The following is a 26,806-nucleotide window of genomic DNA, read 5'->3' on the forward strand; positions in this document are numbered from 1 at the left end:
GCTGTTTAAATGGGGCAGAAGTGATATTGGGCTGTTCTAATGGGGCAGAAGAGATATTGGGCTGTTTAAATGGGGCAGAAGAGATATTGGGCTGTTCTAATGGGGCAGAAGAGATATTGGGCTGTTCTAATGTGGCAGAAAAGATATTGGGCTGTTCTGATGGGGCAGAGCAGATTATGAAATGTTTTAATGGGGCAGAAGAGGCTATGGAACATTCTAACAATAGAATAAATTTTTCCCCAAGGGAAATTTGGAATAGGGCAGAATGAATTGGGGAACATTCAGTAAACATTGTAAAATGCTGTAGGGGCTGAATGTTCATCTGGGGCAGTAGAACATACACGGAATGAACACACAAAAACAGAAGCAGTAAATAAACAACCTAAAAATGAGGGAACGACATGCATGATTCTGAGACACGTGTGTGAGAGAGAGAGAGAGAGAGAGAGAGAGAAAGAGAAAAGAGAGAGAGAGAGAGAGAGAGAGAGAGAGAGAGAGAGAGAGAGAGAGAGAGAGAGAGAGAGAGAGAGAGAGAGAGAGAGAGAGAGAGAGAGAGAGAGAGAGAGAGAGAGAGAGAGAGAGAGAGAGAGAGAGAGAGAGAGAGAGAGAGAGAGAGAGGCAGCAGAGCATCAAAGCATGATCTCCTCCACTCGTCTTTCTCCTTTGAAGTGGACATCAGGGCAAGTGTTTATCATGAACAGGACAAAGCACCAGGTGTGTGTGTGTGTGTGTGTGTGTGTGTGTGTGTGTGTGTGTGTGTGATATAAACACTGTTTATCTCTCAAGGCTACACTTTCATTACAGTAAGTGAGAGCAGTGCTAGGTACAACAAGGTCTTCACACCAGTCAGGCAGAAATAAACACACTAACGAGGCAAATGGGGCAGTAGATCAGTGTATTTGGGGCAAGAGGTCATATCAGGGACAAGACAACTTTCTTTTTAGATGATAACATTTTCATATGTGGGGCAGGTATGTGATATTTAGATGAAGTGACATTTTAGACATGGCCTCATTGACAGAGGAGATTTGAATGGGGCAAAAGGGGCAAAAGGTTATAAGGGGCAGAAAGAATGAGGAATTTTCTATGGGTCAGACAGGAAAGAGCACAGTTCTAATTGTGTTAAAAGAGATAATGAAAGGTTCCACTGGGACAAAAGAGATAAAAGAAAGTTCTAATGGGGAAGAAGGGACAGATAAATGTTCTAATGGGGCAGAAGGGACAGAGAAATGTTCTAATGGGGCAGAAGTGACAGGCAAATGTTCTAATGGGGCAGAAAGGACAGAAAATGTTTCTAATGGAGCAGAAGGGACAGAAAAATTTTCTAATGATGCAAAAGGGACAGAAAAAAAATCCTAATGGGGAGAGAAGGGACAGAAAATTTTCTAATGATGCAAAAGGGACAGAAAAATTCTAATGGGGCAGAAGGGACAGAAAATGTTCTAATGGGGCAGAAGGACAGAAAATGTTCTAATGGGGCAGAAGGGACAGGCAATTGTTCTAAAGAGGCAGAAGGGACAGAAAATTTTTCTAATGGGGCAGAAGGACAGAATTTTTTTCTAATGGGGCAGAAGGACAGAAAATTTTCTAATGGGGCAGAAGGGACAGAATTCTAATGGGGCAGAAGGACAGAAAAATTTGTCTAATGGGGCAGAATGGACAGAATTTTTTTTCTAATGGGGCAGAAGGGACAGAATTTTTTTTTCTAATGGGGCAGAAGGGACAGAAAATTTTTCTAATGGGGCAGAAGGGACAGAATTTTTTTTCTAATGGGGCAGAAGGGACAGAATTTTTTTTTCTAATGGGGCAGAAGGGACAGAAAAATTTTCTAATGATGCAGAAGGGACAGAAAAAATTCCTAATGGGGGAGAGAATGGACAGAAAAATTTGTCTAATGGGGCAGAAGGGACAGAAAAATGTTCCAATGGGGCAGAAGGGATAGAAAAAAATTTCTAATGGGGCAGAAGGGACAAAAAAAATTCTAATAGGGCAGAAGGGACAGGCAATTGTTCTAAAGAGGCAGAAGGGACAGAAAAAAATTTCTAATGGGGCAGAAGGGACAGAATTTTTTTCTAATGGGGCAGAAGGGACAGAAAAAAATTCTAATGGGGCAGAAGGGACAGAATTTTTTTTCTAATGGGGCAGAAGGGACAGAAAAATTTTCTAATGGGGCAGAATGGACAGAATTTTTTCTAATGGGGCAGAAGGACAGAATTTTTTTCTAATGGGGCAGAAGGGACAGAATTTTTTTTTCTAATGGGGCAGAAGGGACAGAAAATTTTTCTAATGGGGCAGAAGGGACAGAATTTTTTTCTAATGGGCAGAAGGGACAGAATTTTTTTTCTAATGGGGCAGAAGGGACAGAAAAATTTTCTAATGATGCAGAAGGGACAGAAAAAAATTCCTAATGGGGGAGAGAAGGGACAGAAAAATTTGTCTAATGGGGCAGAAGGGACAGAAAAATGTTCCAATGGGGCAGAAGGGATAGAAAAAATTTTCTGAAGGGGCAGAAGGGACAGGCAATTGTTCTAAAGAGGCAGAAGGGACAGAAAAAATTTCTAATGGGGCAGAAGGGACAGAATTTTTTTTTCTAATGGGGCAGAAGGGAGAGAAAAATGTTCTGGTTGTAATAGACAGTAGAATGTTCTTATAGGTCAGACGGCACAGTGGAAAGCTTTTGGAGCAGAAAGAACAGAAAACAATAGTAAAATTTTAATGGGAACTTTTAGTGAAGTTCCACTAAGGCAGAAAGAACACAGGAATGTTAGATTAGGGAAGAAGGTACATTTCTAATGGGGAAGAAAAGGCAGAGGAAAGTTCAAATGGGGCAGAAGCAACAGATACATTTCCAATATAGCAGAAGGGACAGGGAAAAGTTCAACTGGGGCAGAAAAGACGGGAAAATCCTGTGGTGCAAAAGGGACAGGGAACAATTTAATAAAGCGAATTAGATACTGGAAGGTTCTAACGGGAAAATTCTAAAAATAATACACTGCCGATGGGGCTGTGGCACCTTGTAATGAGCAGCAGAATGTTCCAGTATATCATGAGATGTATTAGGACCATTCAAAATGTATTTCAGTGCACACACGCACGCACACACACACACACACACACACACACACACTGTGTGTGTTCATGCTCTATAACACAGAACATAAACACAGATCTCTCGAATGTCTGCAGATCTTCTCTTCTTACGCAGTTTTCACACAGTGACGTCTGTGCCGTGTGTGTGTGTGTGTGTGTGTGTGTGTGTGTGCGTGCGTGTGTTCAAAGCAAATGTACAGGTTTAATACAGGGGTCACATGACTGGTACAGTCTTAAACTGTTGGGACACACATTAACACACACACACACACACACACACACACACACACACACACACACACACGTTTTTCACATCGTCTTACTTAGGGTGATACCTGGCCTTACGTAAGAGCATTATAATTACAGTGAAAGTGTGCAATTGTTTGTGTGTGTGTGTGTGTGTGTGTGTGTGTGTGTGTGTGTGTGAGAGAAAGAGAGCACACAGTCCCTACCGTCATAACATTTACTGAAGAAGTCCCCCTCCCTCTTCCCTTCTCTCTGCTTTACACACTTCATCAACCTGACAAATCCTGCACGCCTGCCAACACACACACACACACACACACACACACACACACACACACACACACACACACACACCCATTACGTAAGTGTGCACTCAAGGATATAAACACTGTTACAACACTCTTAACGGTCGCGTCTCCATTACGTCTGCTTTCTTTTCTTTTTCTCCCTCTGTCATTATTTTCTCTTTTTCTTTCATATATCTTGTTCCTGCCTGCCTGATCTCTTACCCTTTCCTACTTTTCTATTTTACTTCTCCTTCCATCCTCTCATTTCTCTTTTCTATCTCTCCATTCTATCCTTCTTTTTATCTTCTCTGTCTTGTGTTCACTTTCACTATTCCCTCCTTTATTTTGGCCATCTTTCCTTCCCTTCATCAACCTCCTAATACTTCTCTTTTTTCACTTTCTCTCCCTGTCATTTACACTCTCTCTCTCTTCCCAATACTATATTCCAGCCCTCTTTCCCTTCTTTCACCATCACATCCTTCCTCCACATTAAAGGAGGCATGGCCTTTGTACGTTTCAATTATAGCGAAGGAGGTGTGGCCTCTGTATTAGTTATTCACAGTAAAGGAGGTGTGGCCTCTGTATTAGTTATTCACAATGAAGGAGGTGTGGCCTCTGTATTAGTTATTCACAGTGAAGGAGGTGTGGCCTCTGAATTAGTTATTCACAGTGAAAGAGGTGTGGCCTCTGTATTAGTTATTCAACGTGAAGGAGGTGTGGCCTCTGTATTAGTTATTCACAGTGAAAGAGGTGAGGCCTCTGTATTAGTTATTCACAGTGAAGGAGGTGTGGCATCTGTATTAGTTATTCACAATGAAGGAGGTGTGGCATCTGTATTAGTTATTCACAATGAAGGAGGTGTGGCCTCTGTATTAATTATTCATAGTGAAGGAGGTGTGGCCTCTGTGCAATATATTTTTTAAGAAATATAAATAAAATAAGATGTACCTTTATTCGCCCCACAGTGGGGAAATTTCTAAAAAGTTGAATTCATTCATACTTCACTTAAAATCTGTAAATTGAACAATATTCAATCCTCAGCTGCTTCACATATTCAAATGACATAAAAGCAGTGAGCAACGGATCGGATTTGTTTGCCAAAGACAACACACACACACACACACACACACACACACACACACACACACACACACACACACACTAAATGAGAGATCTATCTGAGGAGCAGCAGTGCTGAGGTTCACCAAAGCCATGATGTCATTCAGAAAAGACTGTCAGTGTATATTAAAGAGTTGTGTGTGCGTGTGTGTCAGGGCAGGAAGCTTGGCCTTGCATATCTGGGTGTGTGTGAACTGGGCTCAACTGTGCCAGTGTGTAAACACATTAAATCTGACTGTGTAACTGTTTGTGAGCACTCTGGAATGTCAAGATTTGTTGTCTCTGGCTATATGAATATGTGTGTGTGTGTGTGTGTGTGTGTGTGTGTGTGTGTGTGTGTGTGTGTAGTGTCTGATATGTTTGCATATGTGTGTATACAGTTGACAATTAGACAGTGTATTGCCTGTGAGCAAAAAAGAGAAATAGTGGTGTGCGTGTGTGTGTGTGTGTGTGTGTGTGTGTGTGTGTGTTTCAGAGTAGAAGAATGTGGCTACTGGGTGGAATTGTGCGTGTGTGTGTATATATATATATATATATATATATATGTGTATGAGGGCATTTGACCTGGCTCTGTAAGCTTCAAGTTGGCTCAGTTGTAAATGTGTGTGTGTGTGTGTGTGTGTGTGTGTGTGTGTGTGTGTGTTAAAACAAGAGAATGTGGCTACTGGGTGGGGTTGTGTGTGTATTTGTGTGTGTGGGCAACTGACCTGCCTGTGTATGCTTCCAACTTGGCTCACTTTTATAGGTGTGTGTGTGTGTGTGTGTGTGTGTGTGTGTGTCGTGTGTGTGAATGTGGTTCACTATTCTTGACCTCAGGCAGCAGCAACTGACTCATGCTGCTCCTGTCAGGCTCATATATATGTGTGTGTGTGTGTGTGTGTGTGTGTGTGTGTGTGTGTGTGTGTGTGTGTGTCTGTGTGTGTGGTCAGCCAAATAATCATCACCTCCTATGATACTTCCGCATTATATGAAGGAGTTGGTATGTTTAATGTGGGGCCGTGTGTGTGTGTGTGTGTGTGGAAAAACGTACTGCAGTAATTAGGCGTGGAAACAATGGTGTACTAGTCAATACGTTTAAAAAACAATGGAGGTGAAGTTATGTTCCTCTGTAACTTCCTCTGTGATTACTAGAAGCATGTTCTATCTCTTTTACTCACAATTACACATACACACACACACACACACACACTCACACACATAGTCAGATTGAGGTGCATACTGTAACAGCACAAATAAACTGAACCACATATGGATGAAAAAGGCAGGTGTCCCAATACTTTTGTCCATATAGTGTGTATATACACTGATCAGGCATAACATTATGACCACCTGCCTAATATTGTGTTGGTCCCCTTTTGCTGCTAAAACATTCCCGGCCCGTCAAACATCAAGAGCTTTAACTTCTTCAGCAGTTTCAGCTACAGGAGCTCGTCTGTCTGCCTTCACTCCCCACGTGCATCACGACCCTGTCGCAGGTTCACCACCGTTCTTTCCTTGAGACACTTTTGATAGATACTGACCACTGCAGACCAGGAACATCTCACAAGCGCTGCAGTTTTGGAGATGCTCTGACCCAGACGTCTAGACATCACAATATGGCCCTTGTCAAACTCGCTCCTTACATTTGCCCATTTTTCCTGCTTCTAACACGTCAACTTTGAGGACAAAGTTTTCACTTGCTGCCTAAAATACCAGACTCACTAACATGTGCCATGATGAAGAGATAATCAGAGTTATTCACTTCACCACTCATAATGCCTTTTCAGTGTATTTTCAGTGGTTTTTCTGCTACACTTATCCTATGCTGACACACGGAGAAACAAACACACTCGAACAACAAGCACCAGTTATGTTTTTTTCTCTAAAACCCATCGTTGTAAAGACGATACTCCTCTCCTTTATTCCATTTCCTATTAGAAACCCACTATCTCAAAGCAGCTCGAATTAAATTGTGAGCCTGCAGCAGGATAATTGTTTATCATCCTCATTTCCTGTCTGGACACACACACACACACACACACACACACACACACACACACACACACACACACAGTGGACAGATTCAACATCATTTACATTCCTGTGTCTGGTTTTAAATCTTACGATGAAGATGGAAATATATAATTCTAAATTCTCTGCCACTCTGTCTGTCTGTCTATTACTCTTATATTTCTTTCTTATTTCTTACTCTCTGTCTGTCTGTCTATCTGTCTGTCTTTCTCATGCTCTTTTACTTTCTCTGTTTGCCTTTCTCTCTCTCTCTCTCTCTCTCTCTCTCTCTCTCATTTTTCCCTCTCTTTTTGTGTATTTTTTACACTGTCTCTCATTCTGTCCTTCATCTGTCTGTCTGTCTGTCTGTCTCTCTGTCTGTCTGCCTGACTCTCTGTCTCCTATTATAATCTAGTCAGCCAAGTTTCCTGTAATAATACAGTCATAAATATAATAATAAATATATTTAACATATGCTACTTTGTGAGTTAAAGGTTAATTGTAATAATATTAATAATTTAACATAATATGTCCAGCTAGCCTGTTTACTGCAATGTTGGTTTTTGAGTTATCCTGTTTACTTTAACGCTGGTTTTTGAGTTATCCTGTTTACTTTAACGCTGGTTTTTGAGTTATCCTGTTTACTTTAACGCTGGTTTTTGAGTTATCCTGTTTACTTTAACGCTGGTTTTTCGTTTAGCCTGTTTACTTTAATGCTGGTTTTTGAGTTAGCCTGTTACTTTAATGCTAGTTTTTAAGATTGCATCTTTATTGCTGGTTAGTTTGTGGGTTATCCTTTTTACTTAATAATGCTGGTTTGGCAGTTAGTCTGATTAAACTAATGCTAGTTTGACGGTTAGGTTTTTAGGTTAGACCCCTTCATTCTATTAATGTTTTTTTTGGGAAGTTACTCTAAGATTGTTATGGTTGACCCACTAGTTAACCCCATTACCTATTAATACTAGTTTGAATATTAATTAATGTAAATTCAATTTAATAAAAAATTCCACTTTAAAAAAATGACACCCCCAGCTCAGTGTGATCATTTGTGAGCAAATCAAATCACTTCAGACACAAACCACATTAGATTAGTCCAACTAAAAATAAACTCCCTAACGTGTGAGAGAAACAGAAACATTTTACTTTCATCCAAAGCGATTAGTTAAACGACCGGTCTGAGGTCAGCGCACATGAATCACGTTTTCGATCCTCCCGAGAGACGGCTGATCGGCAAAGTGTGTACGTTTCCCAGCAGCTGTTTGAGGGTGTGGCGATGGCCAACACGAACTGGAAGAGATGAGCAGTCACTTCACTCGTTTTGACACTGTTATATAACTGTACTAAAGAAAGAGCTGTACATTTTAAAATGTCAATAGCAGAAGTGTTGACATTTAAATGAAAGCGCTAATGCTAATGTTAATTTAAATTAAAGCGTTAATGTTAAATCTAGCACTCATGAAGTCTCTTCCTTTCACAGATGATTCTGTTTAAACAGAGAATTAATGTGAAAATCCTTTTTATAATAAAATAAGCAAACATGCTAGTTATCAATGGTACTTGACACCATCATCCCAGCTATTTACTTAGCAAGCTAATAAGTCAACATTAGCAAGTGATTTATACACCTCATGGAGCTATTTATCATCCTGTGCAAGAAACATGCTAGTCGTCTCAAACTTGGCTGCCAAGAATTGCCCCTTTACGTTTATGTAATGACTGTAATGTAATGACGTTTCACTTCAGCCAACATGTAGTTTGCAGTTTTATTAATGTCTGTGATATTAACACAAAGATATTTTTAAATAAAACATATATAAAAAATGTTGCTTCAACGTAGCACATTTGCTGGATTATTCCGGTCATGACAGAAGATGTTGTTATTTGTGGTGAGAGTAGGGAGCATTTGGAGAAGAGCCTGGAGGACGCATGTAGGACGTTTTGGTGACAAGGTGAGGGAGGTGAGACTAAGATGGTTTGGACATGTGCAGAGGAGGGACATAGTGTATATCGGTAGGAGAATGCTGAGGATGGAGCTGCCAGGAAGGAGGAAAAGAGGAAGACCAAGGAGGAGGTTTTTAGATGTGGTGAGGGAAGACATGCAGGTGGTTGGGGTGAAAGAGGCATATGTAGAGGACAGAGAGGTATGGAGACAGATGATCCACTGTGACGACCCCTAATGGGAGAAGCCGAAAGAAAGAGAAGAAGATTAAGACCATGACAGAGGAATACTGTATATAATACATAACCGCAATAGCACATTTTATCTGAGATGCTACACGAAGATTATAAGCAAATTTCTGGAGAAACAATTCGTTGAAGGTGCAAACACAAAGGAGTAGAGGTGAAAAAACTTTTACTCATGAAGGGCCAAAAATTAAAGTGAATGTAAATGTTGCATAAAAGTAAATGTTGAAAGCTGAAGCTGATTTGTTACTTAACGGGGACAAATATTGCCTTCTATCCTCTTGTCTGAATGCCACTGCCTTGATATCTCCATAATTAGTTAAGTTTCACAAAGCATGCAGTTCCAGCATCCTTTAAATTCATTTATATTCTCTATATTTGATTCCAATATACATTTTTTGTTGCTTAAAATAAAACAGAACAATTTTAATTTAAATTAGAGATCATGATCTTTGGTAAAGGTAATTTCCATCTCCCGTACACGGCATGGTCTACGATCACCATGAGCCAACGTTGGCCCTCGGGCCCTAGTTCGCTCGTCTCTGCAATGGAAACTTATTTACATAAAAAGATAACAGCTAACCATACTTGATTATCAAAGATATAGAGAACAACCGAGTTCATTAAGAGCTTACAAATAACACAATCGTAATACAGAGCTAGGGTTCAACGCACAGGTAGGCAACAACAAACAACATCAGGAAAGAATCAGGAAAGTGTCTAAGAAACCGAGAGACAGAAATCATAAACCAACAATACACAAGAGGAAACACAGGCTGTGTCTCAATCAGTCGTTTTCTCAAAATTGTCTCAACGCAAAATCCTTCCAGTGCACTGGAACAATGTGCACAAAAAACCTTACTGGAAATGACAAAAAAATGGTGGAGTGTGCAGTGATGGGTCTTTGGCAGTGTTCATAAGTGCACATGATATACTGATTGACAATCTAGGAAACTAGTTGAGCCACAACCATTAAGACAAAGGAGGATAGGGATTAGTTGTTATAACTCAGTGGATAAGATGTTGGACTTCTGATCGGAAGGTTGTAAGTTTAAATCCCAGAACCACCAAACTGCCACTGTGGGCCCTTGAGCAAGACCCTTAACCCTTAACTGTTCAGTTGTTTAAATGAGGACATCTGCCAAAATGCGATAAGTGTAAATGTAAATAGCATAAGTGCCATAAATATTGTAAGCAAACTAACTATGAACTTGAAAAAAAAGCTGGAAACATTCAGTTGACATGCTGGCAACAAAACAGGGGCGGAAACAGGACCCGAAAGCCAAAAATAAACACGTCACAATAAGATCAGACCAGATTACCGACCGTTTTATAGCACTAGCACTCGTCATTTTCAGCACACTGAATAATAAAGGCGATTTTATTTATCCACCCATTGGAAAGTAAATCAGTCTTTAAATTCTGCCAAAATAACAAACTGTATACTGGAACTGCCCTGTTTACATAAACGGGCCGAATTTGAATAAAAAGCCCATAAACGATGCCGGATTACGCCACCTCCACACAACCGAACGCCAGGGTTAGTGACGTTTCTCCAAATCGCCCACAATAACCTCATCCCGCCTATTCGATTTCTAATTCAAAACAGGTAACGGGTGCACGCTTGACCCCGGCGCCGCTACTCTAAAAAGCCTCCCTTCTCCGCCATCCGTCGTCGACGTGTAGCATCTGCAGTTCCTCCTGACCGGCTGCTCGCTGTTCTCCGGGGAAAACAGCACAATAAGCAATCTGCATAAAAATGACATAACTGCAGAAGGTAAATAAGCGGATAAACAGTGCTAATGAACAGTGCTACAATAACAGTCAGGCTATGCAAACGAGATGGCGCATCGGGGACTGAGGAAAAAATTGCAAAATGATAAATATGCACTCGGGGCGATGAAATATTTACAAATTAGAACTCTGAATGATTGCAGGCCAAGATGGTTATAGGAAGAGAGTTTCCTAAGTAATATAATCCTCAGGGAAATAACACAAGTAATCTCAGGGTTTCAGAAAACTGCGACTAAAAAAACAAAAACAAAAGGTTCAACCTTCGCTTTACAGCTTTAGAGGTACAGCGTTTATGTCAAAATGACGAATCACAGTTCAAAGTCTACACTGTATTTGACAGATATACTATATGGACAAAAGTACTGGGAAAGCTGTTGGTCCAGATGTATGTGGTTCTTCCCCAAACGTTTACCTCAAAGTTGGAGGCACACAATTATATAGAACGTCTTTGGATGCTGGAGCATTACATTTTCCCTTCACTTAAACTACGAGACCCAAACCTGTTCCAGCATGACAATACCCCTGTGCACAAAGCCAATAGGGGTTGAACATAAATTCAACTGGAATGCTGAATGCACCCCAGGCCTCCTCACTTCACCTACATCAGTACATCAGTACCTGCCTTTACTAACACAATTGTGGCTGAATGAGCACAAATCTCCAAAATTTAGTGGAAAATCTTTCCCAGAAGAATGGAGCTTATTGTAACAGCAAATAGGGCCTTAACCACTAAGCTATAAACTAGCTAGCTCTGTATAATTCAGTGTATTTCAGTATTTACATATTTAGATTATTCACATTTTTAGCTCACTTTACGTGTAGCAGGAAATGAACTTATGATGCTAGCTAGTTTTCTGGACGTTGTACATGCTAGCAATAAAACAATGTAGATAAAATAAGATTTATGGCATCTGGCAGACACCCTTATCCAGAGCAACTGACAATTCTCTCATTTATACAACGGAACAAATGAAGGGTAAGGGCCTTGCTCAAGGGCCCAGCCGTGGAAGCTTGGCGGTGATGGGATTTGAACTCGTTTTTCAACTTTTTCTTACAGAAGTCCACCATTTTTAACCATTGGGCTGCCAGTTGCCCAGCTAGTACCTAACAAGCCTAAACATGGGTAATTTTATCATCTTTTTTAAAATATTAATTTATAAAAAAATTAAATCTTACTATTTTGCAAGCTAGCAAGCCAACAAACATTGGAAAGAAAAATAGTTGTGGGTTTTTTTTACTTTCATCAAGCAAAAATTATATTTAAAATAAAAAAGATAAAAATGTGACTTCTCAAAGATGTTAATGTAAATTTATTGTTGCATTATTTATTATTGTTACTATTATTATTATTATTATTATTATTATTATTAATATTAATAATATTACTCAGCAGGTTTTCTGGTCCTGCTAAAACAATCAACTTAAAAAAGTTTAAATAATTAGTAATTAATAATCAATAAAAAGCATCATTACAACACTTGTAATTAATGTCTTTAAAAACATTTTTGCTTTCCTGTTTCTTTTTTGTTTTTAGATAAGAATTGGTAGAATGTTAAACTTTTTAAAAGCAATAAAAACTAAATTCATTATTTGATGAGTCATTTTTTTTTTTATAGATTTTTGGGACTTTTTAATTTTCTGGGTGGGGAATTTTTACTTAGTTAAACTAAAATGCATTAAAAAACACAATAAACACCCACTGACTCATTTGTAATTGTTTTGTTACTCACACCGTAACTTTCACCTGAAAGATAATCTCTGCTCATTATTATACATTTACATTGTAATAAACATCTGGACTTTAATTACTGTTTTAATGATCATAGTCATAAAAAAACAAACAAACAGACTTTTAGCATGCTCTGGCAACTTTCTGAGTCCACTTAAGCAATATTGCATGACTGAATATCAAAGCTTCAGCCCATTCCTCACAGGAGAGGAGTCGAGAGGAGTCGAGAGGAGTCGAGAGGACTGGACTGTTCTGCCCTCGTGTCTCCCAAGTGTATGTATGTGGTATAGAGCCACCTCTGTCTAACCTCCGAGTCAGCAGAGTCAAAATAGGACTGCGGTGGCAGTCCCTCTCGGTCTTTCACTTCCTGTTTCTATCTCACGCACGCACACACAGTATTGTGTAATGGCACAATACATAAAAAATAATAATAAGATTCCACAATGACAGGAACCTCCCACACTGTAACTATGGGAACCTCCTGCACGCATGATGTCATCATGATACTGCATCATAACCTTGCAAACACAAATGAGGTCATTAATCGTCAAACACACACACACACACACACACACACACACATGCACACAAGCATGTGTAAAAGAAAATATGACCAAGAGATGAAATGAGATAAGATGAGATGAGATGAGATAAGATAAGATGAGATGAGATCGGAAGAGGCGCCCAGCTGCTGCCGGAAGACAGGACATCCAGACGGACAGACAGAATCAGGGACGAGATTATGGAATTTAGAATTTACTGTAGAATAAAGAGCTGGAGCAGATCAGAGAAGCAGGCAGACAGTGAAGTTCTCAGCTTGACGCTTGCAGACATGCCTCATTAGTATGCAAACGCGAGTGGCCAATGAGCAGCGAGGGAATTCATGTTCATGCATCATGCATAATAAATAAATACATATTGAACTATAATCATTAAAATATCAATCAGATCAATAATAATTAAATACAAAAATAATCATAATAAACAACAACAACAACAATAATAATACGCGTTGTTTGGATTTGTCGGCACCAAAAGGCATGAATGCAAACCACGCATAAATTCATTATATACACACACACACACACACACACACACACACACACACGTGTACGTACGCTGTGTGTAAGAGACATAGAGGGTACACACAGGCTACATTGTACTCTGTGTGTCTCCACGCGCACACTGTCTCTCTGTACTGTATACAGGACATCATGTGGAGCGTCAGGAATCCAATCATCTATGCATGTATGCATAAATAAATAAACAAATAAATAAACAGACAGATCGATAGATAGAGAGATCGATAGATAGATAGATAAATGCAATCCAGACATCTGAAGCCGTGTACTGCGCTCGTGCGCACCGGGGTCCAATCAGCACCAATGGAGACCCATCAGAATAAGACCCGGAACGGTACAGAAAGCCAGAGGTAAACATCCTCTTTACAACATGCGCACCAGAAAAAAAAGCAAATCAAAAACAATCAAAGTCCAGCACTTACTTCATAGACGCGGAACCGCATGTGAACGTCCTGAGCTCCAAACTCAAACTCAACACTGGTGCTCTTCTCCTCCTTCTTCTCCTCCTCCTCCTCCTCCTCTCCCACACCATCAGCGCTCACACTCAGGGTTGCCTGATCCTCTTCACATATTAACCGATTCCTTTCACACCAAATTCGGATATTAAATAAGATCCATCAGCATTTTATCAAAAATATGATTTCTTTGCAAGAAAGAGCTCTTTTCTTTATATTACCATTTGCACTGCATAGTCTTTATTATTATTTATTACTTGATTCGGTTTTTATTTTAAGGTTTTTAATATTTGTTTACACCAGCACACATTGACAAATTGCTTGTACATGTAACACATAATACTTATTAATAAATAGGACTGATTCTGATTGTTCTTTTTTAGTAACCAGATGTTTTTCTCTTTAAAATTAGACATTTGCTAGTAATACTAAAGACTCTTATGAACAACATGGTGTTCTTATGCTAATAAGGTGTTTATTTTGTAGGAGATCTCCTACAAATGTCATGTTTTCATACTAAAGAGATGGGTTTTTTTCTTAAATAAAAATACATTTATATTTTGTTTGAGTAACAAAAGGATTTTTCTTTTATAATAAAATGCCTTTTTTTTTATCTTGGACACCTCTGATATTGAGTATTTTGGATATGTACCAAAATACAAAGTATTTATTTATTTATTAAAATTTATATATATATATATATAATTTTTTTTTTGCCATTTTAAATTTATGGATTAAAAAAGACAACCTGGATTAAACACCACCCATACTCATACTGTCTATATTGTTTCACATTGTCTGTATTGTCTTTTATAGTCTCTTTTTGTCTTGCCTTGCCTGTTTTGTCTTGTATAATCCAAGCTAAATGTATAGTGTTATTTATGTCTGTACTTTAAGAGTCACTAACAGCTAAAATTCCTTGTGTGTGTCAAAACACTTGTCAAATAAAACCTGATTCTGATATCAAAACATATGAATAGGTTTACAAACGCACAATCTGGCAACAATCAGATCTTCGGCTGAGCTTTCTTATTCAGCTGGAAAACCCGGAAGTCATTTAGAACGAGGGCTAACAGCCAACCAATCACAGTCCGTGACGTTATAAAGGGGCGTTGCTTATAATCATGATTGAAAAGCCAAAAACAATCGATTTTATTTTTAACAAATTACTAAATTGCATTAAATAGGTCGGTTTTTTCTCTTTTTGCAGTCGTTAACAGCGGGTTTGCAGCTTGCTTACCTGATATCAATAATTATAATAAATATATCGCTATAATTGACAACCAATTTGTCAATTATAGCGATCAATTTATAATAATTATTGATACCAGGTAAGCAAGCAGAAAGGCTGAATAACTACAATTTGCATTCACATGGGCAGGAGATTCTATCAGCAAGACAGGAGCAACACCGCGACTAGGATGTGGTCGTGTCCACGCTAAACATTTACACGTGAACCGACACGTGAGCTGTTGTCCAACACGAAATGCAGTTTGCAACACTACCGTGAGTACAGTTACTGTGGCAACTAGTAGTAAAAACGCCTCCTGATGACTTTGTAATAAAGCGACTTGGGGTCACGTGTGAACGCAGCCAAAAGATCCTAATTATAAATATTCGAATTTTAATAATGATGGGTCGCAAATATATCAAAGTATCATGTAAAGGGGACATTATATGAACAAAGTTTGTGGACACATGACCATAAGATTCATATGTGCTTTTGGAACATCCCTTTCCACATTTAGTCCACACTTGCTGCTATAATAACCCCCATTCTTTTGGGAAGATGCTCTTTTAGATTTGTGGAGATTAATTTAACTAAAGGGTGTTAGTAAAGTCAGGTATTGGTGTAGGTCAGGTGAGGAGGCCTGGGGTACAGTCAGCATTCACATTCAATTTATGTTAATAGCTCTATTGCTGGAGATCTTCCACGCCGACTCAACTCTTCATAGAGCCAGCTTTGTGCGTCCTTCATGCTGGAGCAGCTTTGGGTCTCCTAATTCAGGAAAGGATAATGTAATGCTAGGGCATCCAAAGACATCTGATACAATTGTGTGCCTCCAACTTGCTTTGAAGAAGCACATCTGGTGTGAGAGCACAAGGTCAGCCATAAAACAGCCCTCTTGGAGCACTGAGGGTTAGGGGCCTTGTTTAGGGGCCCAAGAGCAGCAGCTTGGTGGTTCTGGGGTTCAACCCCCAACCTTCCAATCAATCACCCAGAGCCTTAACCACTGAGCTACCACCAAAAACCTGGCTATCATTTAGTGTCTCTGGTTTTCTAAAGATTTTGTGGTTTATCCAATCAAATGTGTTTATATAAATTAAATATCGGAATGGTCCAGACTTCACTTTAGTACCATTTTAGATTTTTTATTTATGGACATCATTGCTTTTTCTTTTTTTTTTTTTTACCCTCATACCGTTCCATCACAAGCATAAGAACTTCACGTAGCACGGAAATCATTTGTTCCTGATCATATTCTGAAATATTTATGAACTATTTGCATTTCCATAATCAGACAAAGCGGACTTTCTTTTTCCCACCGTTCCCACTCGTGCAGTTCTCGGAAAGGTTTCTCAGAAATACAGCTTTAGTGATTTGCTTATGAACTTCGAACGAGACGCGGGTGCTAAATCGAAGTCGATAAATCGTGCCATAAAACCGTCACGTAGTGGGGCCTTTGGAGTGAAGTTCTGAGCCGCTCCGGCTTTCAAATAAAACACATCACAAACACTGGAGTCCCGTAAAATCAATCACGCCCTTTGACTATTTATTGCACACAGTGCACGGATTTCCACCTGTTAGTACAAATTTCTTCATATCGCCACATTTCTAAAAAAAAGATTTTTTTAGCTCCTGGTTCCTGTAGTCAGTCAGTGAGTGGTATGAAAATGGCGCCCTCTGGAGGATGAAGGTGTGTTTCGGCAACAAGTTGTGTATCTTTCCAGTTTGTGCCTTTTTGTCTCCCTCACAAACACACACACACACACACGAGGTCTCATTAATGCTCAAGTTCGAAAAATGACGGAAACACACAAAAAAAAACACGAACGTACATCAAACACATATATACATACAGTCAAATCATTCCAAAGGGTTCATTCAATCGTTTCCAGATTTATCCGGATTTTTTTTTTCTCAATGTACAACCGTAATAGCTGTGTAAACTAGCTCCGGTCGCTTCTGATCAGTCTGCAAATCACTTCAATTTAACGTCCTCAACACCATGGATTCATAACCAGCGATTTGAAAAAAGAAAGACATACATTAAGACATAATAAGACAAGACGAGATGAGACAGTTTGGTCTTGAGTTTTGGTTGCAAGTGAACGTTAAAGAATGTCCGTTTTGCACAGGCGAGCGTTTCTGCTCCCAAAAAAAGCACCTGAGAATGACGCCTTTGTCTTCTGTCCTGCACGCAAGGTGTGGCATGTAGCGTCTCCTTTTTTATACTCCTTTAAATTATTATGGCTCTGCTCTGCTACCTGTCCCTGGAGGTCAAAGTTCATCCTCCTCCATCTGCTTAAACGCCTCTAAGTCCTCCTGCCAATCGGCCATCAACGAGTCCACCGATTGGTCGTCCTCTACAGGCTCCTCCTCCCCAGTCAGAGGTACGTCGTTGCTAAGTCCCTCCTTCTGCTTTTCTGTCCCCTCACCTGCTACCTCTTGGTCCTGAGTGGTGGATTGTGATTGGTCAGGTGTTAAAGAGGGGGCGGGGTGACCGTGTTCATCTTCAGAGCAGCCCGCCTCCTCCTCAGCTTCTTCCATTTCGTCTCCACCTGAGATCAAAGAGAAGATCGAGAGGCTGTCAATTAACACGGAATCGACTCGTGATATTTGGTTTTGCTGAATTAAAAGTGGAGAAGGAAAATAAATGTAGTAGTTGAACTTCTTGATTACTATGGTAACTAATAACAGAGCACCATATGTACTACCCTGCCAACCAAATACCACATTTATTGGAGATTAATCAATAAATTTGCACATTCTGGTGTCTCAATGGTCACAGTGAGTCAGAGCATTATTAGTACATGAGTCATATAGAAAGTGAGTCCATTTTGGGACAGTGAGTCAAACAATCAGACGGTGAGTCAATTATAAGGACAGTGAATTAATATTTCGGACAGTGAGTCAAACATTCGGACAGTGAGTTCATCCGTCGGACAGTGAGTCCAACAAACAGACAACGAGTCAAAAATGTGGACAGTGAGTCAAACAATTGGACAGTAAAATCATCCTTCTTACATTGTCAATCATTCAGACAGTAAGTCAATCAGTAAACAGAATGAAAAAAATACATACATCATGAGGATGAAGAGGAAAAGAAGGAAGAGCTGAAGTCTACTTACTGCCATCCAACAGGGTGCCCGGCAGGGCTTTTCCCTTAAATATGGCTTCTGCTCATTCACAAGAGGAAAGGAGACAGAAAGACAGGAGGAGTAGAAGAAAGTAAACAGTTAGAAACATTCCAAAAGGAAAAGAATGGGAGAAAGAAACAGGAAGGAAGTGGAGTGATTAAGTCTGGTCTGTACGATAAAAAAATCAGATTGTGAACACTAAAAGTAGAGCAGGTGCTGCATTCAGATTCAGGGGCACCGCGTTTATTTTCACGACTGAACGAGTCGTGTTTAAGGACACACGTCTCACCTCTGTCTCGTGCTTTCTCGCTGAGCAGCACCTCCACCTCCTTGTGCTCCTTCAGGGCTTCGAGCAGGATGTTCCCTTCCTTATGGAACAGGAAGAGGACCGGCAGAGCGATGTCGTCAATGCTCCTGCCGTCTCCTGCCATCTGGAAGAGCGGCGCCGTGTCACTGCTGCTGCCCTCGTTATCGTCTGAGGAGAGAAAAAAAAAAATGAGAACATGTGACCTCACACCTTTTGTGTCCAGAGATTTCCTCTACATGGACACAGCATATTTTTTTAAGACAGAATTCAAACACAGGTCAGGTTTTTGAGACTGCTGATCGAGTGTTTCAGGTTGTGTACGGATGCACGTTAAAGAAATAAAACTCCTTGTCTTTGAAACATGGTTCAACTTCTGTCAAATCTGATTGGTTCATAATGCATTTATAACCTCCAATATTCACACAACTACATCACAATACCTGTATTCAGTATGTAATGCAGGATTTAAACCTGTCTGTAGTTGATTTTATCACGTGACTACATGAGGTCATTTTGTTTTAAATGAAGCTAGTGTTACTAGTAAAGGATAATCCACAGCCATGTGCAGGTTATAAGGTTTTAACTCACGGCTATGTAGATGAACAACTGCATGAAGTGCATTAAAATGATGTTAACTCCTTCTTTCTCGTTCCATTTCTCATTTAAATATTTTCTTTTCCATTTCAAAATCACCAAATTCACCATAGCCATGCAAAAATCCCCCATGTAGCTTGTTAACATCTTTAGGAAAGATTTACAACAGCTGTACAAAACAGTAACTGTATGTTACTATGGTTAAAGTTGTGTATAGTAATGCATTTACTTCCTGTGTGGTTAACGCTCTGAACTCACACTGTCAACAAGGCCCAGCAGTGGCAGTTTGATGGTGCTGGGATTTGAACCTGTGACCTTTTGATTCAAAATCCAATGCCACTGAGCTACCATCTATCTATCCATCTATCTATCCATCCCTCTATGTATCTATCTATCAATCTATCTATCTATCCATCCATCCATCCATCCATCCATCCATCCATCTATCTATCTATCTATCTATCTATCTATCTATCTATCTATCTATCTATCTATATATGTATCTATATATATCTACATCTCTCTCTCTCTCTCTCTCTCTCTCTCTCTCTCTCTCTCTCTCTCTCTCTCTATATATATATATATATATATATATATATATATATATATATATATATATATATATATATCTTCTTCTTCTTCTTCTTCGGCTGCTCCCATTAGGATCGCCACAGCGGATCATCTGTCTCCATACCACCCTGTCCTCTACATCTGCCTCTTTTACACCAACTACCTGCATGTCTTCCTCACCACATCCATGAACCTCCTCCTTGGCCTTCCTCTTTTCCTCCTACCTGGTGGCTCCATCCTCAGCATTCTTCTACCAATATAATTCATGTCCCTCCTCTGCACATGTCCAAACCATCTCAATCTCGCCTCCCTCACCTTGTCACCAAAACATCCTACATGCGCTGTCCCTCTAATAAACTCATTTCTAATCTTATCCATCCTCGTCACTCCCAACGAAAACCTCAACATCTTCAGCTCTGCTACCTCCAGCTCCACCTCCTGTCTTTTACTCAATGCCACTGTCTCTAATCCATACAACATCGCAGGTCTCACCACAGTCCTATAAACTTTCCCTTTCATTTTGCAGATACCCTACTATCACAAATCACTCCTGTCACTCTTCTCCACCCACTCCACCCTGCCTGCACTCTTTTCTTCACTTCTCTAACACACTCTCCATTACTTTGCACTGTTGACCCCAGGTACCTGAATTCCTCCACCTTCTCCAGCTCTTCTCCTGCAACTGCACCACTCCACTGCCCTCCCTCTCATTCACACACATGTACTCTGTCTTACTCCTACTGACTTTCATTCCCCTTCTCTCCAGCGCATATCTCCACCTCTCCAGGCTCTTCTCAACCTGCTCCCTACTCTCACAACAAATCACAATATCATCCACAAACATCATAGTCCAGGAGACTCCTGTCTGACCTCGTCCGTCAACCTGTCCATCACCACTGCAAACAGGAAAGGGCTCAGGGCGATCCTTGATGCAGTCCAACCTTCACCCTAAACCAGTCTGTCGTACCTACTGCACACTTCACTGCTGTCACACTGTCCTCATACATGTCCTGCACCACCCTCACATACTTCTCTGACACACCTGACTTCCTCATACAATACCACAACTCCTCTCTTGGCACCCTGTCGACGCTTTCTCTAAATCCACAAATACACAATGCAATTCCTTCTGTCCTTCTCTATACTTCTCCATCAACATTCTCAAAGCAAATAAGGCATCTGTGGTGCTCTTCCTCGGCATGAAACCATACTGTTGCTCACAGATGGTCACCTCTTCTCTCAGCCTGGCTTCCACTACTCTTTCCCATAACTTCATGGTGTGACTGATCAACTTAATTCCCCTGTAGTTACTGCAGGTCTGCACATCTCCTTTATTCTTAAAGATCGGTACCAGCACACTCCTTCTCCATTCCTCAGGCATCTTCTCACCTTCCAAAATCCTGTTAAACAATCTGGTCAAAAACCCCACTGCCATCTCTCCTAAACATCTCCACGCTTCCACCGGTACGTCATCTGGTCCAACCGACTTTCCACTCTTCATCCTCTTAATCGCTGCTCTCACTTCCTCCTTACTAATCCTATCTACATCCTGCTTCACCATCTCCACATCATCCAACCTTCTCTCTCTCTGATTTTCCTCATTCATCAGCTGCTCAAAATACTCCCTCCACCTTCTCAACACACTCTCCTCACTAGTCAACACATTTCCTCTCCATCCTTTACTGCTCTAACTTGCAGTACATCCTTCCAGCTCGGTCCCTCTGCCTGGCCAATCTGTATAAATCCTTTTCTCCTTCCTTAGTGTCCAACCTCTCATACAGCTCCTCATATGCCTTTTCCTTGGCTTTCGCCACATCCTCTTAACCTGCTGCCGCATCTCCTTGTACTCCTGCCTACTTTTCTCATCACTCTGTCTATCCCACTTCTGTTTTGCCAACCTCTTTCTCCTTATGCTCTCCTGCACTTCCTCATTCCACCACCACGTCTCCTTGTCTTCCTTTCTATTTCCAGATGTCACACCAAGTACTTTTCTAGCTGCCTCCTCATCACTCCTGCAGTAGTTGCCCAATCATCCAACACCTCCTTAACACCACTGAGCCTCTCACTGACCTCTTCCCTGAACCTCACACTACACTCTTCCTCCTTCAGTTTCCACCATCTTATTCTTCTTTCAATATATATATATATATATATATATATATATATATATATATATATACACACACACACACACACACACACACACACACATATACACACACACACACACACACACACACACACACACACACACACACACACACACACACACACACACACACACACACACACACACACACACACACACATTCTCACACACACACATTCTCACACACACACACACACACACACACACAGATAATTCACAGGTTCTCATTTGGAACTAACAGCAAGCTGTGGAACCTTTGGATCTTAAAAAACTAATTTTTTCCTTTATGCTCTATTGTGCCTTACCGATGACGATTCCTCCAATAGCTCCAGCCTTTTGAATGTTTCTGGCTTTCTCAGCAAACATACACTGTCCCCTCTGCAGCAGAGCGATGCGGCCGGCCACGAACTCGCCGTTGCTCAACTCGGCACAACCGGAGTACGGCTCGGCCAGAGCCACGAAACCACGCACCTGAGCGAAAAACAGAGAGTCGCTGAAAGCTTGCGTTGTGAAGGATAAGCACAAAAAAGCTGCTTCATCATGATGATAGACATGGTCATGCTGCTGAAGCTGAAGAAGTATAGAGAAAAAGGACAGTAAGACATCTAGTTATTCAGATCTACTCACCCCTAAGTTTTTCTTGGAAAGGTCCGTTCCGAACTGCGCAGGCCCCGCGGTCAGTACCACTCTGCCGAAAAAGGGGTGCGAGATGATCTGTACCGCGCGAGGTGGAAGCTGCTCTCTCTGCTGCTGGCTGGAGAGCTCCATCATCTCCTGCATGAAGCGCATGCCGTCCTCAGCAGCTACGGCACTCACCGCCTACTCACACACACATTAAATACAGACACATTAATACTACATTACACACGCATATAGGAACTGAATTACCTCTGCTGAATCACTGCTTCAGCAAAAACACCCAAAGCGTATCATGAAGAAGCAAAGATCTCAGCACACGCGTCGTTTATAAATCTAGAATATATAAATTGTGTGGGGATGATGTACCTGAGCAGCGTGCTGAACCAACTGCACTCTGCCGTCCTTCAGGTGGATCAGCGTGACCCCCATCCTCTTCAGCAGCTCCAGGTGCTCGAGATTATTAGCCACGAAGTCCTGAGCTCGGAGCGGAGCACGACCCACTCCTGTCTCTCTGAAATACAACTGGGAATTCTTACAAATGCTTATTATATAAACAGATTTTTTTTTTTGTCAGTTCACAATCTCTTATACAATTTAAAACTAAATAATTAATGTAAAGGCTATTAAAACTATAAAAAAACAAAAAAACATTGGATTCGATTCTATCAAGAGGCAGAATAATAATATAGCGCTTTTGAATTCTTCAATCTGACTGGTGTTGATTCATTTCCAATAACAGCAGCTAGGACAGTTGTTTATATGCTAACAAGCTCATTCGAATTCAAGCGCTTAACATTTTACAGCCAAACTGATTAATCAGCATTGGTCGGTGGAAAACGAGGCCGTCTGCTCGAAAGAACGAAATTCCCCCATACCACCAGTAGTCTGTATTCGGCATCCAAACATGGAAACCAAAAGAACTAAAACTGTGAACATATAAAGAAAGAAGCATTTACGGGTTTGTGTAGCTTTTATCAATTATGTCTGCTGAGTTGCAAAGACAAGAGCAAAAGTGTCCGAGTTTCCTCTTTACTCCGTCAGTTTGCTTTCGTTAGTCCGGTTTTGTTTTTTTGTGCTAATCGGAGTTCTCTTTCTCACCGAATGGTAACAATTGCACTGATTGGAGAGGCTTGTTATTGATTGATTTCTAAATATTGGCATCGGCCAGAGATAAACCCAGATCACTGGACCTCTATTAAGGAGTCTCCAGTGCCAGGACAAAGGAGTCTGAGGTTTCGCAGCAGGGAAAGAAAAAAGAAAACTAGAGGCTGGTGAGGAATTGACTGTTTTGAAGTGATAACAGGATGTAAATGAAATTAAACCCTTCAGGAAATCCTGTTACATGAACTTCTAATGCAAACCTTTTGCATGGTAACAGTAACTATATCACACTGTTAAACCCAGGGCTGAATATTTCCTATAACGAGTCGTCACCACATTCGTCACACACACACACACACACACACACACACACACACACACCATCTTATTTCTAAATGATTCATGTATACCGAGGGAGAGCAGGGCGGGGACAACTCTTGTCCACCGCACTCCTGATTGGCTCCCGAAGGTTCCGTGGGTAGGCGGGGTCTGGGAAAAGGAGATGCGTGTTGGGGCAGGTCCATTCAAAGTTTGAGTCGTCCAACTCTGTCGAATCCTGTAAAAAATTTTATCAAATAAATAAGTAAATAAAAAAAAAAGAGATATTTATAGAGAAAGAATTGACATGAATTCTGCAAATATTATTATTATTATTATTATTGATCTATTATTAAAGTGGATGAATTTGTTGTGCCAGAAGGAAAGCGGAGAGAAGTGCATTTCATGATTGTAGGTTATAGAGATACGTGTTCAACATCGACTATTTTGACCTATGACATAATGGACTTATCGCTTATAATTCAAGGGCAACTTGCTCTCTAAATCTTAAATATAGAGAGAAAAATTTTGCTAGAATTATTATTATTTTATTCTAAACCTGAAAGAAATGTTCAGGTCAAAAAAAAAAAAAAAAAAAAAAAAGAGGAATTTATTATAATTAAATACACAATATAAATGTAGGCAGGTGACATGAATAGCGTTACTTTCTAGCTAACCTACTAAACATATCTGATTATGCATACTATTTATTTCTTTTTTTTTATTTTGCCCACCCAAAATCAAACCAGACACCAACAAAGATGAGAAAATGGAGTGTTAAGTGAAATACCTATTCGAATTAAGCTTTTTTTTTTTATTTTATGAAAAAAAAATGAAACAGGGTAAAAATTGAAAAACAGAGGTACTGTACTTCTAAGATCTAAGAGGCCATGCGTTATATTTTTTCTTTGTTTTCTCGTGATCATGACGAACATTGTGTAATTAATACTTCCGCATTTCCTGTTGACCAATTTAAAAAAATAAAAAGATTTAGACCAAAATTTAAAATAACCCTACATGTTGCCTGTATATTAAAATGAAACAAACTCATGCATTAAAAACCCTACGTGTAATTTAATTATTTAATAAGAAATTGTTTCTGGACTCTAGAGTGCAGTACCCTCTCATGCAGTACTGTTGAGTTGCCTGCAGGGGGTGGGTGTGAGCGTGACGTGATCGAGAGTGATAAGGGGAGAAGGTGAGCCTCGGTGGTAAAGATGTAGTCCTCAACGTCGAAGGGTAGATCCACCTCCTCGGCGAAGAGCAGGAACAGATATTTAAACATCTCAGCCAGGAAAAACGAGTCCATGCTGAGAGAGAAAAAAAAAGGTTCACTTCAACAAGTCTCAATTACATCTAATGACCTTTGGAGCCGACAGTGTTTTCATCTAATTACTTGGAATGCAATAACAAAATGATAGGCCATGTGACACATGATGTACCAGACGCATGATAACATGAGAGGTTTTTATAATACTCCAAGACTTGAGAGGTAAGGGATTCGAACCCACAACCACCTGGAGGCTCATCAAAAGGTCTTCAGCTTTTACATGCTTTAATATTGTGGAATAAATGTGTACTGTGTGTCTCACCGGTCCTCATGGCTTCCTGTCCTCACATCCTTCATGGCGGCAAAGCCGCAGGGGACACGAGCGAAACGGTTCAGGTTTTCCAGAACGGTGCGTCCCACCTCCAGGTAATACGGGTCCCTGGTGGCCTGAGAGAGTCAGAACATCGGGACGTGTTTAAGACAAAAAGCGGTTACATAAACGGCAGAAAAAGGGCGAGGTTAGATTCACGGCCATTTAAATATCAATAAATAAATAAATAAGTTACATAACAAACTAAAAAAATTGATGCATTAAATGAAAAACTTTCTATTCAGGTTTTATTTACATCATATAATAATAATGTGAAATAATGTACTATTTAATAGTATTCATATTTTATTTACTATATAATTTTTTTATATACAGTGGAACCCGGTTATCTCGACCTCGGTTATCTCGACAAGCCTATTAAGTCGACCTTTTTGAAGTGGAACCGCCAAATTCTCGCTTTTTCTAAGCATTTTTTATCGGTTATGTCGATCGCCGAATCCTAATATCTCGAGCACAAGGGGGGAAAAAATTTGCCATTTAACGTCGGTTATCTCTGTGCAGCCGCAGAAGAACTCGCGGAAGTGGCGGAAAAATCAAACCTTACAGCTGCTACAGGTGTTTGTATTGTATATTGGTGAATCTCTGCTGTTAGTAAGTGCACATATGCATTTTTTTGTTAAATGTTATGCGATGAACAGGAGCGCAGCGCGAGCAGGGTAAAGAGCACGGCTCTCTCGGTAAGGAGTTGAAGCCGGGAGCTTCAGAGAAAGCGGCCGAGAAAGCACCTGCCACGCCCCCTTCAGCGGTTCACGTTTGAGACTTTTCTGTCCCTCATTTTTGGTTTCGGGTTCGGTTTTGGATCTTCCTGGTTTTTTTCCCGGTATTTTTGAATTTCCCTATTTTTTCCATTTACAAACTCTCTCTCTCTCTCTCTCTCTCTCTCTCTCTCTGCGGATTACTTCAGCCTGATGGTCATAAGTTTTCAGAAACTTAGTTACTGTTTATTTGTATTTTTTTCCACATGTGGACTAAATGTGAGACGGCACTGTGCAGCCGCTGTTTTTTTTTTTTTTTTTTTGCGCGATCTGTGTGTTTATAATGTTGGAGAATATAATAAAGGTTTGTATGGAGAATGGACGGTGGTTTGTATTGTATACTGGTGAATCTCTGCTGTTAGTAGGTGCACTTAT

General features: G+C 40.3%; 2 protein-coding genes across 5 annotated transcripts in view; both read right to left on the bottom strand.

The window, feature by feature from the left end:
- Positions 1-14,043, bottom strand: part of zgc:92140 (uncharacterized protein LOC447854 homolog) — a 39,693-nt gene extending 25,650 nt beyond the window's left edge. The window contains exons 1-2 of one of the 2 annotated variants that reach the window (XM_046871381.1): positions 13,943-13,981; positions 3,543-3,628 (exon numbers count right to left, since the gene is read on the bottom strand). The gene's annotated coding sequence lies outside the window, so the exon portion shown is untranslated. Of the gene's footprint in view, positions 1-3,542; positions 3,629-13,942 lie in introns of both variants that reach the window. The other variant, XM_046871380.1, reaches the window with a different exon arrangement.
- Positions 14,044-16,718: 2,675 nt separating this feature from the next.
- Positions 16,719-26,806, bottom strand: part of edem3 (ER degradation enhancer, mannosidase alpha-like 3) — a 22,760-nt gene continuing 12,672 nt past the window's right edge. For 2 of the 3 annotated variants that reach the window (XM_046870667.1, XM_046870665.1), the window contains 9 exons: positions 25,608-25,732; positions 25,136-25,325; positions 24,108-24,253; positions 22,963-23,107; positions 22,585-22,776; positions 22,263-22,428; positions 18,627-18,812; positions 18,329-18,376; positions 16,719-17,758 (listed from right to left, as the gene is read on the bottom strand). In XM_046870667.1, coding sequence (XP_046726623.1) covers positions 17,478-17,758; positions 18,329-18,376; positions 18,627-18,812; positions 22,263-22,428; positions 22,585-22,776; positions 22,963-23,107; positions 24,108-24,253; positions 25,136-25,325; positions 25,608-25,732 — 1,479 coding nt within the window. In that variant the 3' untranslated portion in view covers positions 16,719-17,477. The remainder of the gene's footprint in view (positions 17,759-18,328; positions 18,377-18,626; positions 18,813-22,262; positions 22,429-22,584; positions 22,777-22,962; positions 23,108-24,107; positions 24,254-25,135; positions 25,326-25,607; positions 25,733-26,806) is intronic. The other variant, XM_046870666.1, reaches the window with a different exon arrangement.

The sequence above is a fragment of the Silurus meridionalis genome, chromosome 17 (assembly GCF_014805685.1).
Source record: "Silurus meridionalis isolate SWU-2019-XX chromosome 17, ASM1480568v1, whole genome shotgun sequence".
Classification (NCBI taxonomy): Eukaryota; Metazoa; Chordata; class Actinopteri; order Siluriformes; family Siluridae; genus Silurus; species Silurus meridionalis.